Source organism: Leucoraja erinacea, chromosome 10, assembly GCF_028641065.1.
Source record: "Leucoraja erinacea ecotype New England chromosome 10, Leri_hhj_1, whole genome shotgun sequence".
Classification (NCBI taxonomy): Eukaryota; Metazoa; Chordata; class Chondrichthyes; order Rajiformes; family Rajidae; genus Leucoraja; species Leucoraja erinaceus.
This window is the reverse complement of record NC_073386.1, coordinates 30,979,687-30,999,440: the sequence shown is the minus strand read 5'-3', so window position 1 is coordinate 30,999,440 and position 19,754 is coordinate 30,979,687. Positions and strand designations below refer to the sequence as shown.

The window sequence follows — 19,754 nt, the reverse complement described above, 5'->3', positions numbered from 1 at the left end:
GGCAGCCTTTTTTGCATAGGGGCCAGGACATAGAAACATAGAAACATAGAAATTAGGTGCAGGAGTAGGCCATTCGGCCCTTCGAGCCTGCACCGCCATTTAATATGATCATGGCTGATCATCCAACTCAGTATCCCGTACCTGCCTTCTCTCCATACCCTCTGATCCCCTTGGCCACAAGGGCCACATCTAACTCCCTCTTAAATATAGCCAATGAACTGGCCTCAACTACCCTCTGTGGCAGAGAGTTCCAGAGATTCACCACTCTCTGTGTGAAAAAAGTTCTCCTCATCTCGGTTTTAAAGGATTTCCCCCTTATCCTTAAGCTGTGACCCCTTGTCCTGGACTTCCCCAACATCGGGAACAATCTTCCTGCATCTAGCCTGTCCAACCCCTTAAGAATTTTGTAAGTTTCTATAAGATCCCCTCTCAATCTCCTAAATTCTAGAGAGTATAAACCAAGTCTATCCAGTCTTTCTTCATAAGACAGTCCTGACATCCCAGGAATCAGTCTGGTGAACCTTCTCTGCACTCCCTCTATGGCAATAATGTCCTTCCTCAGATTTGGAGACCAAAACTGCACGCAATACTCCAGGTGTGGTCTCACCAAGACCCTATACAACTGCAGTAGAACCTCCCTGCTCCTATACTCAAATCCTCTTGCTATGAAAGCCAACATGCCATTCGCTTTCTTTACTGCCTGCTGCACCTGCATGCCTACCTTCAATGACTGGTGTACCATGACACCCAGGTCTCGCTGCATCTCCCCCTTTCCCAATCGGCCACCGTTTAGATAATAATCTGCTTTCCCGTTTTTGCCACCAAAATGGATAACCTCACATTTATCCACATTAAACTGCATCTGCCAAACATTTGCCCACTCACCCAGCCTATCCAAGTCACCTTGCAGTCTCCTAGCATCCTCCTCACACCTAACACTGCCCCCCAGCTTAGTGTCATCCGCAAACTTGGAGATATTGCCTTCAATTCCCTCATCCAGATCATTAATATATATTGTAAATAGCTGGGGTCCCAGTACTGAGCCTTGCGGTACCCCACTAGTCACTGCCCGCCATTGTGAAAAGGACCCGTTTACTCCTACTCTTTGCTTCCTGTTTGCCAGCCAGTTCTCTATCCACATCAATACTGAACCCCCAATGCCATGTGCTTTAAGTATGTATACTAATCTCTTATGTGGGACCTTGTCGAAAGCCTTCTGGAAGTCCAGATACACCACATCCACTGGTTCTCCCCTATCCACGCTACTAGTTACATCCTCGAAAAATTCTATAAGATTCGTCAGATATGATTTACCTTTCGTAAATCCATGCTGACTTTGTCCAATGATTTCACCACTTTCCAAATGTGCTGCTATCCCATCTTTAATAACTGACTCTAGCAGTTTCCCCACTACCGATGTTAGGCTAACTGGTCTGTAATTCCCCGTTTTCTCTCTCCCTCCCTTCTTAAAAAGTGGGGTTACGTTTGCTACCCGCCAATCCTCTGGAACTACTCCAGAATCTAAAGAGTTTTGAAAGATTATTACTAATGCATCCACAATTTCTGGAGCTACTTCCTTAAGTACTCTGAGATGCAGCCTATCTGGCCCTGGGGATTTATCGGCCTTTAATCCATTCAATTTACCCAACACCACTTCCCGACTAACCTGGATTTCACTCAATTCCTCCACCTCCTTTGACCCGCGGGCCCCTGCTATTTCCGGCAGATCATTTATGTCTTCCTTAATGAAGACGGAACCAAAGTAGTTATTCAATTGGTCCGCCATATCCTGGTTCCCCATGATCAACTCACTTGTTTCTGACTGCAAGGGACCTACATTTGTTTTAACTAATCTCTTTCTTTTCACATATCTATAAAAACTTTTGCAGTCAGTTTTTATGTTCACTGCCAGTTTTCTTTCATAATCCATTTTTCCTTTTCTAATTAAGCCCTTCGTCCTCCTCTGCTGGTCTCTGAATTTCTCCCAGTCCTCCGGTATGCTGCTTTTTCTGGCTAGTTTGTACGCATCATCCTTTGCTTTGATACTATCCCTGATTTCCCTTGTTATCCATGGATGCACTACCTTCCCTGATTTATTCTTTTGCCAAACTGGGATGAACAATTTTTGTAGTTCATCCATGCAGTCTTTAAATGCCTTCCATTGCATATCCACCGTCAACCCTTTTAGAATTAATTGCCAGTCAATCTTGGCCAATTCACGTCTCATACCCTCAAAGTTACCTTTCTTTAAGTTCAAAACCATTGTTTCTGAATTAACAATGTCACTCTCCATCCTAATGAAGAACTCAATCATATTATGGTCACTCTTGCCCAAGGGGCCACGCACAACAAGACTACTAACTAACCCTTCCTCATTACTCAATACCCAGTCTAAAATAGCCAGCTCTCTCGTTGGTTCCTCTACATGTTGGTTTAGATAACTATCCCGCATACATTCCAAGAAATCCTCTTCCTCAGCACCCCTGCCAGTTTGATTCACCCAATCTATATGTAGATTGAAGTCACCCATTATAACTGCTTTGCCTTTGTCGCAAGCATTTCTAATTTCCTGTTTGATGCCATCCCCAACTTCACTACTACTGTTAGGTGGCCTGTACACAACACCCACCAGCGTTTTCTGCCCCTTATTGTTTCGCAGCTCTACCCATACCGATTCCACATCCTCCAAACTAATGTCCTTCCTTTCCATTGTGTTAATCTCCTCTCTAACCAGCAACACTACCCCACCTCCTTTTCCTTTCTCTCTATCCCTCCTGAATATTGAATATCCCGGGATGTTCAGCTCCCAGCCTTGGTCACCCTGGAGCCATGTCTCCGTGATCCCAACTATATCATAATCATTAATGGCTATCTGCACGTTCAACTCATCCACCTTATTACGAATACTCCTTGCATTGAGACACAAAGCCTTCAGGCTTGTTTTTACAACGCTCTTACCCCTTATACAATTATGTTGAAAAGTGGCCCTTTTTGATTTTTGCCCTGGTTTTGTCTGCCTGCCACTTTTACTTTTCACCTTGCTACCTATTGCTTCTACCTTCATTTTACACCCCCCTGCCCCTCTGCTCTTGTACCCATCCCCCTGCCACATTAGTTTAAATCCTCCCTGACAGCACTCCGGGACCCTCCGGGACTAGCTGCAGTTCCCAGGTCGCCTGCAGGCCCCGAGTCTAGCTGCGGTTCCACTGTCTGGTCCCAGCGGCAGCTCGCAGCCACCCGAGCTACTGAGTGAGTTTTTAAATGTGAATATCATAACTACACATTTATGGGTTAGCAGTATATTGCATCAATCCACTCAATTTTAAATAATTCTACATCAAAATTCATAAACAAGGATAACACTTTATTTCTGTCATTTATGGTAAGATTTAGATAATTTACATTGTTTTAAGTGTGAGATATACAAGGTGTAGAGAACAAAGACGGCAGTTCTTTGACAAGTACTCTGTAGTTCGGTGTAGGAGATCTTGTCAACGAGTATTCTGGACCCACTGTCGACATCTGAAATTACAGTAAAATATCATATAGAATTAACTTATAAGAACAAATTTGATTATAACTACATACCTGCAGAATGGATGATATGTCACTTAAATGCAATTGTTTTCAAGGGTGGGGAGAGACATGTATATTGAAGATGCATTTATCCTCTAATAGGTCAATTTATCTTAAATGTAGAAGAACTTACACTACCATGCATGCCTTACAACAAGAACAAACCCAAAAATGTACAGCAGTGTAAAAATTGATACCTTTATTATTGTTTAAGAAGGAACTGCAGATGCTGGAAAATCGAAGGTAGACAAAAATGCTGGAGAAATTCTCCAGCATTTTTATCTATCTTTATTATTGTGGTATGTCTAGATCTATAAAAGAAGACTTTCTAATAACTTGCTCATGTACCAAAAAATGATAATACATTGTCGGGATCATAAGAATAGAATTGTATATGTTACAGTCATCATACATTGGGAAGAAAATTAAGGCTTTAATGTGTGCTCCTCGTGGCATGTCGTTGTTCCCTATAACACCATTTATCATGTATGTTAAACACCATTGACCTGTGTATATTGTGTATATTTAACACTATCCTGCATTTTAAACCATTTCAAAGCTGCTTAAACACACGCCGAGTCAGGACCTCCACGGCTTGGTGGTCCTGAATCAACCGTTTCCTACCGGAGACTGGGGCTTCATGATATATAGAAGCATAGAAACATAGAAAACAGGTGCAGGAGTAGGTCATTCGGCAATTCGAGCCTGAACCACCATTCAATATGATCATGGCTGATCATCCAACTCAGTATCCTGTACCTGCCTTCTTTCCATACCCCCTGATCCCTTTAGCCACAAGGGCCACATCTAACCCTCTTAAACGTAGCCAATGAACTGGCCTCAACTACCTTCTGTGGCAGAGAATTCCACAGATTCACCACTCTCTGTGTGAAAATAGTTTTTCTCATCTCGGTCCTAAAAGATTTCCCCCTTATCGTTAAACTGTGACCCCTTGTTCTGGACTTCCCCAACATCGGGAACAATCTTCCTGCATCTAGCCTGTCCTGCACCACCCCTTAAGAATTTTGTAAGTTTCTATAAGATCCCCCCTCAATCTTCTAAATTCTAGCGAGTACAAGCCGAGTCTATCCAGTCTTTCTTCATATGAAAGTCCTGACATCCCAGGAATCAGTCTGGTGAACCTTCTCTGTACTCCCTCTATATGCCCCGGGCCGGCGGTCGGAGCTCTTCTCCGGCGAGGAATCCTAGACTAAAGTTAAACGTTAAAACAAATAGTAAATACCCAACAAAAAAATCATATTCATCAGTGTCATCAAATCAATTACATTCAAAATTCAATTACTAGATCTAAAGATCAATATTTTCATACATCTGACTAAAACTATGTACTGTGGAAGTTTTCAGTCAGATGTTTAGTATGAAAATATTGATCATGGATAGACAATAACACAAAATATAGATGATTTAGATGTTCTTATGACATGATTGTGCAAAAAACAAAAAAGAATTTGATGATCTTGAGAGTAGATGTTTCTGGATTTTGATAGATCAAAATGTGGCCGCTGCCATGATTTAAGGCCCGATATCATCAGATTTAAATTAAACCACACCAAAAAGCAAGATAAGATGTTAAATAAACGACACACCTTTTGTTTTGTCCTGCACTTGCGATCTGTGATGTTGAAGGCGTTAGATGTCGCGTTTTAACTTCAATCCAGCGATGCAATCGACCAGCAACTTAAAAAAAAAATGGGAACGGGACCGCAGAACAAATTTTTTTCATCAGCTTATAGTCCGAGCAAATCCGTCTCCGACAACCAATACAAACCTGGAATTTTGGAACAATGCTATTACAAGCGAGTTTGATATTCCGACTGCGCATGCCCAGGTCATAGGTCACAAGCGAAAAACAGTCTTGGCAACCATGGTGCTGCATTGTGTGCTGGCTTACATTTCGTCCATGATCAGGCTCGGCTCTCCGTCGCTGCGGGCGCTGTTGAATTGCTGCTGGGCCATTCCACGTCCCCTCCCCAGTGTCCAGTCCCCGGTGGTGTCCCGGGTGGCCCTGGGCTGGCGGGGCGGCCCCTGACTTATAGCCGGCGCTGCAGCTGCTGGCTCCAGCTCGGCTCTGCCTGTCCCGCTGGGTTGGCTGTCAGCCCTCCACCTCCACCCACTTCCCTTCAATCTGACACCAAGATCCTGCTGAAGATGGGCAGCCGCTGGTCCTGTTCGAAGACGGGTGACTCGGAGCCGCTGCTGCTGCAGTCGTTCTGGTCGGAGAGAGTGTCTGTGGACGGACTCCTGCCAACCATGGGCAGGCCATGCGCCTGGTGAAGCCGTTGGTGGTGCTAGCGGCAGCAGCAACCTCCTCCCCCTCATTTGCCCAGCCCCAAGCCCAGAGTCCGGGCCAGCTCCAACTCCAGGTCGGGGCTGAAGGCTGCCCGCAGCCCAGCCCAGTCAATCGCCGGGCCGGAGGAGGTGGAGCCCAGGCTGGCGCAGGCAAGGCTGGGTCCTTGCACCTCCTCAGGGTTGTGGATGAAGTGGCAGTGGGTACCCTAGGGGCAGAAGTTGGTGGTGTGCAAGGTACGGCTTGTACTTGGGGTGGCGGCTGAGGGAGCACAGCTCCCTCAGCCATGGGCGAACTGGCACTTGTCGCCATAGCGGTCCATCGGGGACAGGTTCCCCGGGGTTGGGCTGGAATTGATGCTTCTCCGTACTGGCTGTGGGCCTGGGGCCGCTGGTGTCGTTGGTCCGGGCTGTCGGTTGGCCCCGCGGGGGAGGCGGATGTGAGCTGGGGTTGGCGCATCTCCGCGCTGGCTGTGGGCCTGGAGGCCAGTGTCCGGACGTCTCCCCCCCCCCCCCCCCCCCCCCCCCCCCCCCCCGGGCGGGGATGGGACGCTCGAGTGAGGGGGAGGGGGGGGGGGAACGGTCCAGTGCGGTTCGTCAGCGCTTGTGGCGCCGGGGACTCGGGTTCGATCCTGGCTGTGGATGAGGCGCAGTTCTGTGTCTGTGCAGCTGCCGAGGGACGGTCCAGTCTCCCACTCCCCCCCCGTCTCCCACTCGTATCTGCCCCCTGACAAATACAATCTTGAAAAAAGACAAAAAATCGGACCCAAACTATACTCACTGAATCTACAGCGCTTCGTTCCATTTTTATTTATAACATTTGACCTTTGACAAATCCCATGATTCCTTGCATTTTTCGGAATACCGAACTCGCTTAATGCAAAGATTCGCCACATATAAGGCGCCAACAAAGTTGCAAAGTCTTCCATTTAGTCCGCAATGGTCCCCCCCCTCCGGCCTTGACTCGCTCCCTCCGCAACTCCTTCATTCACTCATCCCTTCACACCCAAACCACCCCCTCCCCAGGTACTTCCCCCGTCAGCGTCAGTGATACAGTGTGGAAACAGGCTCTTCGGCCCAACTTGCCCACACTGGCCAACAATATCCCAACTATCCTAGTCTCACTTGCCTGTGCTTGGATCATCCCTCCAAACCTGTCCTATCCATGGACCTGTCTAACTGTCTTCTTAAACAATGGGATAGTCCCAGCCTCAACTACCTCCTCTGGCAGCTTGTTCCATACACCCACCACCTTTGTGTGAAAAAGTTAACCCTCGGATTCCTATTCAATCTTTCCCTCTATGTCCTCTGGTCCTCGATTTCCCTACTCTGGTCAAGAAACTCTGTTCATCTACCTGATCTATTCCTCTCATGATTTTGTACACCTCTATAAGATTCCCCCCCCTCATCCTTCTGCGCTCCATGGAATAGAGACCCAGCCTACCCAACCTCTCCCTATAGCTCACACCCTCAAATCTTGGCAACATCCTCGATAATCTTTTCTGAACCCTTTCAAGCTTGGCAATGTTTTTCCTCCTAACACCTGTCCCTATACCTCCCTCACTTGACTCCATCCAGGGATCCCAGAGGTTCTTCCAGGTGAGACAAAGGTTTACATGCACCTAATAACATCATCTACTGCATTCAGTATTACCGATGTAACCTCCTGACCATCTGCGAGACCAAGAGTAGACTCGGTAACTGAGCCGTTGAACACTTGCGCTCAGTACGCCAGGACCTGCTGGGACCTCCTGGCTGCTAACTATGTTAACTCCTCTTCTCATTCCCAAACCAACCTTTTTGTCTTGGGTCTCCTCCATTGCCAGAATGAAACCACAAGTAAACTGGAGGAACCACATCATATTCCATTTGGGTAGCTACATCCCAATGGTATGAACATTGAATTCTCCAATTTTAGTTAACGTTCCCTCTCCCCCTCTTGGTTCTGCACACAAACCAGGAATAAATAACACCTTAGAGTACCTGAATTCCCCTCAAGAATTTATAGAATGATGAGGTCAGTTCATCTAACTCAAGAAACATTAGTCTCTTAACAAGTCCACCGTCCCAGGAAAAATTTTGGTGAAAATGTCATTACACTTTATCACGTACATTCTTCATTAGTTAGTGAGACTTGATCTATACCTGTCGATTATTCAGGATACAGTTTTACTAGTGTATTCTAAAATTGGAATAATACATTTCTAATTTTGCACTGAAATTCTCTTACAAGAAAGACTGTTAACTATGTGATTCCCATTTAAGGCTGCTCAGGTCCCTGTGAATCTCAACATTTTTCATTTACGGAGGTTCCATAAAAGGTACTTTTCCATAAAGAGTACTTTATCTTTATATTTTAATGAATGATCCCATATTTCTCCACATTATTATCATACGTCATAACCCCTGCCACTTCACTTGGCTGATCTATATCTCACTGTTCTCTTCACAGCCCATGCCATTACTATGCTTTGTATTGTGAGCCGGCGGGTATTTTACATTTGGTCCACTTCCAGATGATTGATATAGATTATGAGCAGCTGGGCACCGTGCCATTGCTGTAGCAGCATTCTTGTTACAACCTTCTGAACAGAAAATAATACGTTTATTCTCACTATCTGCTTTCTATCTGCGAATCAGCCTTTAATCCACCCAGTTCATTCCCTCTAACCCCATGTTCTTTACTGTTTACTCTTTTGCATCACATGCTAATCTGCAAATCTACTGGCTTGCCCTTTTGTATTCTACCAACTCCATCCACAAAACACTCGCAGGTTTGTCAGTTTGAGTTCCTTTTCAGAAATCCACTTGGCAGCCTAATCCTATTATTTTTAAGTGCTCTGTAACCACATCCTTTACAATACATTTCAGCAGTTTTCCTACTTCTGATGCCAGGCTTATTGGTGTATAGGTATTTACTTTTTTTCTCCATTCTTTCTTAAAGAGTGGGGTTACACTAACTCATTTCCAAGGAATCTTAGAAGATAACAACTAGCATTATTTTCATTGACCTGTTTTGAAACAATAGGATGCAGGTGATCCTGGGGATTTATTGTCTTTCAGTTCCATTAATTTCTGCAATATTTTTACAAATTTCACTCATTCTAATTTCTTAGAACTCATTTATTCTTAACGTGTAGTTCTTCACTTTATCTAAGAAGATTGTTTTTGTCCATGAAGACCGATCCAAATAACTTCAGATTTCACCTTTTTCAGAGCTGTAATGCAACACCACAGTATGCGTTCTATGCTGCAATAGTTTGTAAATCATTTGAGTCATGCCATATTTCTTCAGTCTCTTCCGTAAAGAGAGGCGTTGGTGTGCCTTCTTGGCTGTCACATCAGTGTGGTTTGTCCACGACAGATTATTGGTAATATTAACACCAAGGAACTTGAAGCTCTCAACCATTTCTACTTTGATACCATTGATACTGATTGAGGCATGCACTCCACCAAGTCTTCTTCCACCCCTCTGACCCAGTCCTCACCCCTGTCCTGTTTTTGCCATCTCCCCTGACCTTCATATTTCTGATACAGAATGGTCTGTCCACAACAGAGGCCCTAACTTTGTACCACTCCACCCCAACCTCAACTAGTTCCGGGCTCACTTCTGGGCCATTTTTCTATCAGAAGGAGTCTTCACCGCCTAGAGGTGACCCTTTCTCCCATCGACAACATTCCTCCTCCTCATAGATTCCGCCTACTGGCTTTCTACCCTCTCTGATCATCAAGTGTCTTGACTTTTCTACTCCTCTTAGCTTCTCCAATCTCTACACGCACATGGTGATGATGGATGGCTGTTTTTCAGACTAGGCACCGGTGACTAGTGGTGTGCCTCAGGGATCGGTGCTGGGCCCTTCGCTGTTTGTCATGTATATCAATGGTTTGGATGAGAATCTTCAAGGCATTATTAGTTAATTTATAAATAACACTAAAATAGATGGTATCATAATCAGCGAAGATGGTTATCAAGATTTACAGTGGCATCTCAATCAGTTGGGGATGTGAGCCGAGGAATGACTAATGGAGTTTAATTCAGATACGTGCGTGATATTTTAGGAAGTCAGACCAGGGCCGGACCTTCACATTGAACAGTAGGACCCTGGGAAGTGTTATGGAGTAGAGATATATAGGAGTCCCTGATAATGGTGTTAAAGGTAGATAGGATGGTGAAGAAAGCTTTTGGCATTCTGGCCTTCGTTGGTTACAAAATAGAGTATAGAGGTTCGGACATTATGTTACAGTTGTATGAGATGTTGGTGAGGCTGCACTTGAAGTATTGTGTTCAGTTTTTGTCAATAGCAGGATGCTATTAAGATGGGTGCAAAGATTATTTACAAGGATGTTGTCAGGATCTGAAGGCCTGGGCTATAGGAAAGGTTGGGTAAGCTAGGATTTTATTCCTTGCAGCACAGTTGTGGTCACAAAACTGTATAAAATCACGAATGGAACAGATAGAGTGAATGCATAATGTATTTTTCCCTGGGTAGGGGAATCAAGAACTAGAGGCCACAGATTTAAGGTGAGAGGGGAAAGGTTTAATAGAAATATAGGTTTTCATAAACATTTGACTTTCTGACTAATTATTATATCTCAATGAAAACATGATATTCCACACCACACTATCCAATTGCTAATGAAGTTTCATTAGAAACCAAAAAGAGACGCTGCAAAATTAACATAAATGTTGTATTATTTGAATTATAGCTTCATAGCCAAAACATCAATTTTCGTCCTACTTGCGTAATGTATAATTCAATGCATTATCATACATAATCAGTGACTAATTGGGCACGTTATGAACAAGGACCAAGAACACAAATGAAACTAGAAAAAATTGCCAATTTTTAAATGTTTTACTTCTTCTGAAACATAAACACCATGATGTTATTGAAAAGGACGGACCAGGATTACAAGAGACATTTATTTGAAAGTCACTGCTGTACAGAAACTCCGCAAATATCATTTGAAGAATGAAACTGCAGTCTGTGTTGCAGTAACACAAGAACACAAGGAAATGGGAGCAGGAGTAGGAATAGACAAGTATGCCCTGCCATTCAATATGATCAGCGATGATCTATGTGGCCTCAACCTCTCTTCTGTGCCAGTTCACCATAACCTACCATTACTCAATGTTTTCAAATATTTATCTACGTCTATTTTAAATAGATCTAATGATCTGCCCTTCACCAACCACCCTTGGGGATAATGAATTCCAGAGACACAGCATCTTCTGAGATAATTTTTTTTAAAGTACCTGAGTTGTCAATGACCAGCCCCTAGCTTTTTCAGCTTTCGATAACCAAACATTTCATTTGAAATCCTTCAGGAACTCAGTAATCTTTTACAGGATCCTTGGAATTAATATTTCACTTTGGGATTTAAATATATTGTATTTGTTGTTCTGTGAAAAACGACATGATTTGCTAGAAAGGTTTTCCATATTCTGTATTTTATTCTTGTCCTTTAATAGTTGTTTTGATTGTTTCTGTGGCACAAAGGTGCTCTGAGGATAAGCTGAGTATTACATTCAAAGGGAGAAGGGTTAGTGGTTGAGGGAGCAAATCCTAACACTACTTGACAACTTTGCAGAGTAGACATAATTATTTACAGTATATGGCTTTTTGGTAAATCTGAGATGAAATTAGTACATTTTATGTCCTTAAGAACAACGGTATAAAATTAAGGTTTACTAAAAGGAAATAAAGATATATATATATATATATCCACTCAGAAACCGTAAATGTCAGTCAATAATATTTTAAATATTACACATCAATTAATATTGTTTATCATATCATTTGTATGTATTTAAATATTTGTAGTTGTTCCATTAAATTATATTGGCTTTTACTCAAAAAGGAAACTCCAACTGTAGACAGTAGACATGTTTATGTAAAACACAAACATTAATAAGATTAATAACATCCTTCATGCCAGAGTAAAAATAAAAACTGCAATTCATATATAGTAATCCCACAATAATGTGAACAAAATCACAAGAACATTTATTGCAGAACCAAAATTAACTTGTAATTAGTCTCTACATAGCAGAATTGATCAACATAATGATATGAACTAAATGGGCCACATTAGCATATATCAACCAAATCGATGTAACCTTTATGGACAACAGTTCTTCTGAAGTATATTTATTTGTAAATAAAACACATAACAATCTATTGAACCACCAAGTTAGCCACAATGAACAGTGCAGCTTGAGGAAAAACTGCCTTTTTTGCCCATTTTCTCCCCGTCTTTGTCTGAAAATGCTATTGTGACTGCCAAATAAATGGAGTGCCCATTGTAATTTATCCAAGTGATGAATATTGATATAAAATTGTGGACATCTTCAGCATCACATCTAAGCCGAATCTTGTTCTCAACCAATGCTCAATTACCTCAACAAAGTAATCAGAAATCTTGTTCTCGACCCATGCTCAGTTGCTCAACAAGGTAATCAGAAACAGGAGTAATTGAATATTTCTCCTGTATATTCTCCTCCCTTTCTCCCATCAGGCTCAGGGTAGCGTAACTTCTCAACGCAATTCAGCTGAGGTTGGTTATCTCAGCATTAAACAGAGAGGGAACTCGAACCAAATAATAATAATAATAATAATAATCTTTATTTATATAGCACTTTTCAACAAAACCAGTATTTGAACCAAAGTGCTTTACAGAGATTGATTAAATTAATTGAACAGATCAAATGTCAATAAATCCATAAAAATAAAAAAAGAGAAAAAATAAAAAGACACAGAACAGTACACTATAGAAATCAACATGAAACGTCCCCCCACAGCAGAATTCACTGTGAGGGAAGGCACTAAAAATATCCAGTTCTCCCCCTCATAGTCCACCCGAGGTCGGGGTCTATATGTGGCCTCCTCAGCCAACTCGATGTTCTCAGGCCCTCTGCCGCGAAGCTGGATCATCGGCGTCGGGTGAACGTTCTTCAGTGGCCTGGACTGAAGCGGCCGCTTCCTCCCTGAAGACTGCAATGTCCAAAGTTCTCAGGCCGTGCTGGCTGGACCTCTGACACTGGCGAACTCGGACACCATGTACACAAATGGGTGTGTACATCGCAGGCCAGATCAAGCACTGCCTTGATCAATTAAGCCATCAGTGAAATTGAAGTTGTTCTTATCTAGTTAACATCATTTTCTTTCTCAGTAATATTGCTATTTGTTGGTGGTTATCTGTGTCTCCACTTTCTGAAACTTGAAGAGGGGTCTTTTTTAAACTATTTGTAGAGTGAAACTTTGGTTTTTCACCATCAGACCAGTTGATTAATTTCCGGGCAGTATTGATGTTGCCTGATTTGCAGGCACAATGCAATGGTGTATCTTTCACATTGTCTAAGACATTAATTGAAGCTCCATTGATCAACAACAATTCTACCAGACCCTCATCACTGTGCTCCGATGCAAGATGTAAAGGTGTTTTGCGCCAAATATTCTTATCATCAATGTTTTTACTTTTCCCAGCCAATAACAGTGCTTTGACAACAATGCTATGACTTTTGCTGGCTGCATAGTGCATTGGAGTATTCCCATCCATATCCTTTGCAGCACATTTGGCTCTTCTGCTTAACATGGTTGATACAAAGTCCAAATGACCTTCATTGGCAGCCAAATGGAGTGGGGTCTTTTTCTCTTTATTTACTGCATTAGGATCAGCTTGGCTTGACAGTAGTAGCTCTGCAACGAAGGCATCTCCAATCACAGCAGCCATGTGCAAGGGCGTTCTCATCAATCTGTCTTTAGCATTCACATCTGCTTTATTCTGAAGGAGACATTCTACTGTTTCTCGGTTACCTCTTTGCGAGGCAATGTGCAAGGGTGTAATTGCTTCTTTAGTGATGGCATTGACCTTTGAACCTGCTCTTATCAAAGCTTCTATAATTGATGGCTGATTATGAAATGATGCAATGTGCAGAGGTGTTTGACCACCACATCCAATAATATTTACATCCATTCCCTTGTCAATTAGCAGCTTTGCAACAGACAGAGATCCAGTCTGAGCTGCAAGGTGTAGTGCGCTGTTCATATTTGGTGTCCTTTCATCTAAATGGGCTCCTTTAGTTATCAGGACCTTGACAGTTTCTGCATGCCCAAGTTCTGCTGCCAACAGCAAAGGGGTGTATTGCATTTCATTTCTGGTGTTGGTATCGATGCCCTGCTCAATTAATATATCCACAGTTCTGTGGTGATTTTTCTGAACTGCTTTAAAGAGTGCATTGACGAGGATAGTAGGGCTAATCCCACTGGCATGCTGCAAGATCAGTGAAATCAGAGATTGATTATTCCCATTTAATGCTGCGTCAAACATATCAAGACCAACCTTAGCTCCTGCCTCCAGCAGTACCTTCACAGTTCTGAGATGTCCCATGGAGATTGCATGAATTAGTGGGGTCCTGTTCTTCATATCCTTTGTGTCTACAGCAGCTCCATATTTGAGAAGAATTTCTGCTATTTTACTTTCATCTTTGAGAGCAGCTAGATGCAAAAAAGATTTATTCCTCTTATCGATTTTAGCTTCTTCTTTCAACAATAGCTTCACTATGGAGAAGCAATTGTTCTGAGAAGCTAAGTGCAGTGGAGTTCTGGATTCTGTATCCAATGCATAGATGTGTGCTCCGGCTTGGAGAAGGGCTTGAACTGCTGCTGTGTGCCCTTTCTCCGCAGCCCGGTGAAGAGGAGATTGTCCTTTGTTATCCCTTACCTCTAGCTTTGCTCCTTTATTCAATAAATATTCAATGATCCTAACATGTCCATGGGAAGATGCAATGTGCAACAGAGTTTCATTAGAAGTATTTATACCATTAATATCACTATGTCCAATGGCTTTATCAAGACCAGGCAGATCTCCCGATGCTACAATCTGATATAGCTGAGCCAGCTCATTGTGTACTTGTTCAGTTCGAGCAGCTGGCCGGAGCTTTTGATTTGACTCCTTTTTAAATGCGACACTTTGCACAGGCTGATCAACTTTTTTTGCCGTACTCTTAGGGATTTCATCCTTATCTCTCTCCAGAAGATATCCAACAAGTTGTCTCTTGGCATCCCCAAAGCTGGTTGAAACATTACTGACATAGCTTCTGATGTAGTTGTAGAGAGCTGGTTCAACCTGCTTGAGGCAAGGATAGAAGAAAAGTCTGCAGGCTCTCTCACCACAAGAAACCAACATGTCCAGTACTCTGGTGTTCATTTCCTCCCGTGTCCTGTAATTCAACACAGCAATTCTTTTATCCTGTGAAAAGACACGATTCTTAATCAACCAATCTAGAAGGTCGTCAGTGTTGATAATCCCCGCTACTAATTCCTTTTTCTTGCTCTGGAGAACTTCAATTGCATATGGATTTGTAAAAATACCTGTGCTGTGTATGGGCATTGTTGCAGGTCGACATGAATCTTAAAGGGTTGAATAACACCAGAAGAGTTTATCTTTCTGGCAATTGTCAAATCTTGAAGTAATGAAACTCAACGCATTTTGTTCACGGTGTGGTCCGTGGCTGAAAGCCAGACGTTATTAAGCAAAATTGTATCCTCAGAGGCTCGCGCTCACAGCAGTCTGCAGCTTGCATTAGATGAGTTCTTGAAGGAGTCCTTAGTTATTTCACAGTGCCATGGTAACCAGGTTAATAACTTTGTCCCGACACAAAAATAACAAAAAATGTTGGCAAACACGTTAAATTTGATCTGCAGAAGAAATATTTGATGAAGTCCTTGATATTTTGAGGATAAAACCGAAATAAAGTATCTTTGTTCTACTGTGAGCCATTGTATTTGCCATGTAGTAATCCTTATGTTAGTGGGCTGATAGAAGTGACGTGGAAATCGGCAGCCTAGTTACTGTTGCTTGGAATCCTTTGTGTTGAGAAGCAATGCAAAACAACAGCATACAACCATTGCCAGGAGAAGAGTTTCTCAAACTGTTTGTGGAGTATACACCCAAATAATTCTACAATTATATTGTTTGGGACCAACTGGTGGTTCATTTTCTTCTGTGTTCTTAAAATGGACTTCAAAAGTATATCCTTTCAGCAAGTGCTCCAAATCTGATTATACATTGTGTAAGTTAGCTAAGCAAACTACACGTTAGCAGCTTTGAATTGTTGTGCCATTCTGAGAAATATGATGCGATGTTTTTAAAGTACAAAGATATATGTTGAACCAAAAGCTGAAGAGTTATTTGTGTGGAACCTGAAAACATCATTATGCTGTTGAGAAAACCAACCATGAATGGAAGCCTGATTCTGTTGCCTGACCAAGGAAGCCTCAATATGCTGCATGTGCTCAGCAAGCAAAGTCGGACATGTTGATTGTGAAAACCAGAGTCAACCTTTTAATACATTACTTTTCAGAACGAAATGTTATAGCTTTAACTGCTCAGTTGAAAATGTCAATATGCAATTGTGTCCTGTATGCTGGGGAATTTACAGGATTAAGATGAGTGATTGATGGTGGGGGAGGGAAAGAACATTTTAACCTAATTAATGAGCGAGAAAGGCTATGGGATTGAGTGGAATGTTGTTCAGAAAGACTGAGTAAGGAGTTAAAATGTAATCTTGGTATAGTTATCAATGTCCCAAATACGTTGCGGTCGGCTCTGTGAAATATCAGCAAGTTTAGTAGTAAGGTTGTTAAACCAGCAAAACCTTACTGATTTTAGAAGGTGGTGATATGGTAAACCAACTAGATCTCTGGCTCTAAACCTGTGCAAAGGTTGAAATACAGCATGTGGAGGTCAGGTGCGAATAGATTCAATCCTGGTTACTTGCTCAGTTTCATTAACTAACAGTGATCTAGTCTTTCCTGTGCACACTCAGCACAAGGCAGTAACTTTGAGGGGGAAAAAAGAGAAGGGGGTTGAGCTTGGGTCAGGGAGTGAATGTTTAGGATATTGTTGAAATGGGAAATTAAGAAGTTTATAATGAGGGTGAAAGCACAAATCAAAAGGAGAAGATGAAATCATATATTTGTTTACTTTGGAATTAAGCAATATTCAACATCAGTGTGCACTTTGCATCCGATGAGATGAATTTTAAAATGGCCTATCATTTCTCCCATTAATATTCACTGGTAATTTTGTCCAATAATGTGCATGTCATTGTTGGGGACGGTAACCCATCATGTGTTAATGGGAGGGATTGGCGGCTAGATTTGCTGGTTTTGGTGGTAGGGTTATATATACTGTTGGCAGCAGAGATTTGATGAGGTCAAGTTACAACGTGTAGGGCAAGCCCAGTGGATGCAAAGTGCACGCTGATGTGCAAAAGTACTAATTGCCATGCAGCAAGACAACATAGCAGTTATTATGGACATGAACCATTGCTGGAGTTAGCTGGAGTATAAGGTATCACATTTTAAAGATGTTCAGAGAAAGCTTGCAAACTGCAATAAGATTCTTCTTCAGTAAATTCAGCATTCAGAAGTCAAGCTTGAATGTGAAGAAAGCTAATGGCATGTTGGCCTTCATAACAAGAGGGGTTGAGTATAGGAGCAAAGAGGTGCTTCTGCAGTTGTGCAGGGCCCTAATGAGACCACACCTGGAGTATTGTGTGTGGTTTTAGTTTCCAAATTTGAGGAAGGACATTCTTGCTATTGAGGGAGTGCAGCGTAGGTTCACGAGGTTAATTCCCGGGAAGGCGGGACTGTTATATGTTGATAGAATGGAGCGGCTGAGCTTGTATACTCTGGAATTTAGAAGGATGAGAGGGAATCTTAGTGAAACATGTAATGTTATTAAGGGATTGGACACGCTAGAGGCAGGAAACATGTTCCCGATGTTGAAAGAGTCCAGAACCAGGGACCACAGTGTAAGAATAAGGGGTAGGCCATCTAGAACGTAGATGAGGAAAAACGTTTTCACCCACAGAGTTGTGAATCTGTGGAATTATCTACCTCATAAGGCAGCGGAAGCCAATTCTCTGGATGCTTTCAAGAGAGAGTTAGATGGAGCTCTTAAAGATAGCGGAATGAGGGGATATGGTGAGAAGGCAGGAACGGGGTACTGAATGTGGATGATCAGCCATGATCACAGTGAATGGTGGTACTTGCTCGAGGGGCCGAATGGCCTACTTCTGCACCTATTGTTTATCGTCTATTGAATCTATTCACATCAGATATTGAAAGTGTGCATTTTAGCCATTGGACTGGTTCACATGCTAGAACCAGAAACCTGGCTGGTTTTCCAAAAGTGTGCAGAGGACTGTGTACCAAAGAAGACAATGTGTGTGTTTCCCCAAGTCGAAACCATGGAAGAACTGCAAGGTTCTCTCCCAAGTGAAGTCCATGTTTGCAGCGTACAAGTGGTATATGACCTTTGCAGAGCCATTAGTGATGCCAAGAGGAAATTCCAGGCCAGGCTGAAGTGCCAAGGCAAGGACGGGGGCACGTTAGATTAAGGCATGGCTTACATGTCATAACGGGCTACAAAGTTGGATGGGCAGTATCTCTGGCAACACTAATGAGCTCAATGCATTCTATGCTCGCTTTGTAAAGAAGGTCAGTGGAAGAATGTCACCTGTGCCATCAGTCTTTGGTGCACCTACACCAATGGTTACTGTGGCAGATTGGCCATCCTGAGAGTGAATCTGGAGAGTGCAACTGTTCCAGATTGAATCCCCAGTCCCGGTATGCATTCTTAGGACCTATGCAGACCAGCTAGGTATTCACTGACATCTTTAACCTCTCACTATATTCTGAGATCCCCACCTGCTTTAAAAAGACCACTTTCATACCACAGCAAAAGAAAGGTCCGTTTGTGTGCCTTAATGGCTACCATTCAGTTGCTCTGATGCCCACTGTCATGAAGTGTTTCAAGTCTCCAGCCTCCCAGACAGCCTTGATTAACCACAGTTTGCTTACCATCACAACATGTCCAACACAGAGGCCATCTCCCTGGCCCTAAACTCCCTGGCCATCTCCCTGGCTCTGAAACACCTAAACAAGAGGAACACCCATGACAAACACCTATTCATCTTCTGTAACTCCGCCCTCAACACCATACTCCATTCCATACTCCTGGACATAGAGACAGCAGCCCCCTCTGCCACAAGATTCTTGACTTTCTGATCCATTGTCCACAATCAGTGAGGATAGGTGACAACACATCCTCCACCATATTTCTCAACACCCATGCCCTGCAACAATGCTTTCTGAGCCCCCTACTATACTCACTATACACCCGCAAAGGCGCAGTCAAATTTGGCTCTAACACCATCTATAAGTTTGCAGATGACACAACTGTGGTTGGACGGATCATGAACAAAGACGAGACAGAGTACAGGAAGGAAATGCAGAATTTAGAATTATGGGGACAGGCCAACAACGTCTCTCCCAATATGAGCAAGACGAAGGGGCCAGTTATCAACTTTAGGAAGTGCGGTGGAATGCATGCCGGAATCAGCATCAATTAGCAAAGTTACAACAATTTTGAGATTTTAAAAATCAAGTCTGCAATTTATAGGTATTCAAATCCTATGACCCTCACTAACGTCTGTAGAAATACCATAGAAAGCATACTATCGGGTTACATTACTGCTTGATTGGAAACAGCTTTGCCCAAGACCACAAAAATTGCAGACAATGGTAGGTGTAGCCCATTCTATCAAACTGACCAGACTCCCCACCATTGACTCCATCAGCACCTCATGTTGCCTTGGGAAACAGCAATATTATCAAAGGCCTTTCTCACCCCAGTCATTCCTTCTCCCTACTGCTGTCAGGCTGAAGATATACAGAAGCTTGAAATTACACACCACCAGTCAGGAATAACTGCTTCCCTTCTGTTATCAGGCTTCTGAATGCTCCTTCCATAAGCTAGGGTACTACGCTGCCTTCGATGATACTCCTCAACCTTATTGC

At 42.8% G+C, this 19,754-nt stretch overlaps 1 protein-coding gene across 1 annotated transcript; it reads right to left on the bottom strand.

The window, feature by feature from the left end:
* Positions 1 to 8,842: 8,842 nt before the first annotated feature.
* caiap (CARD- and ANK-containing Inflammasome Adaptor Protein) lies at positions 8,843 to 17,023 on the bottom strand. Its single transcript, XM_055641860.1, has one exon. The coding sequence runs from the start codon at positions 15,274 to 15,276 to the stop codon at positions 13,027 to 13,029; it is 2,250 nt and encodes a 749-aa protein (XP_055497835.1). The 5' UTR covers positions 15,277 to 17,023; the 3' UTR covers positions 8,843 to 13,026.
* Positions 17,024 to 19,754: the final 2,731 nt, after the last annotated feature.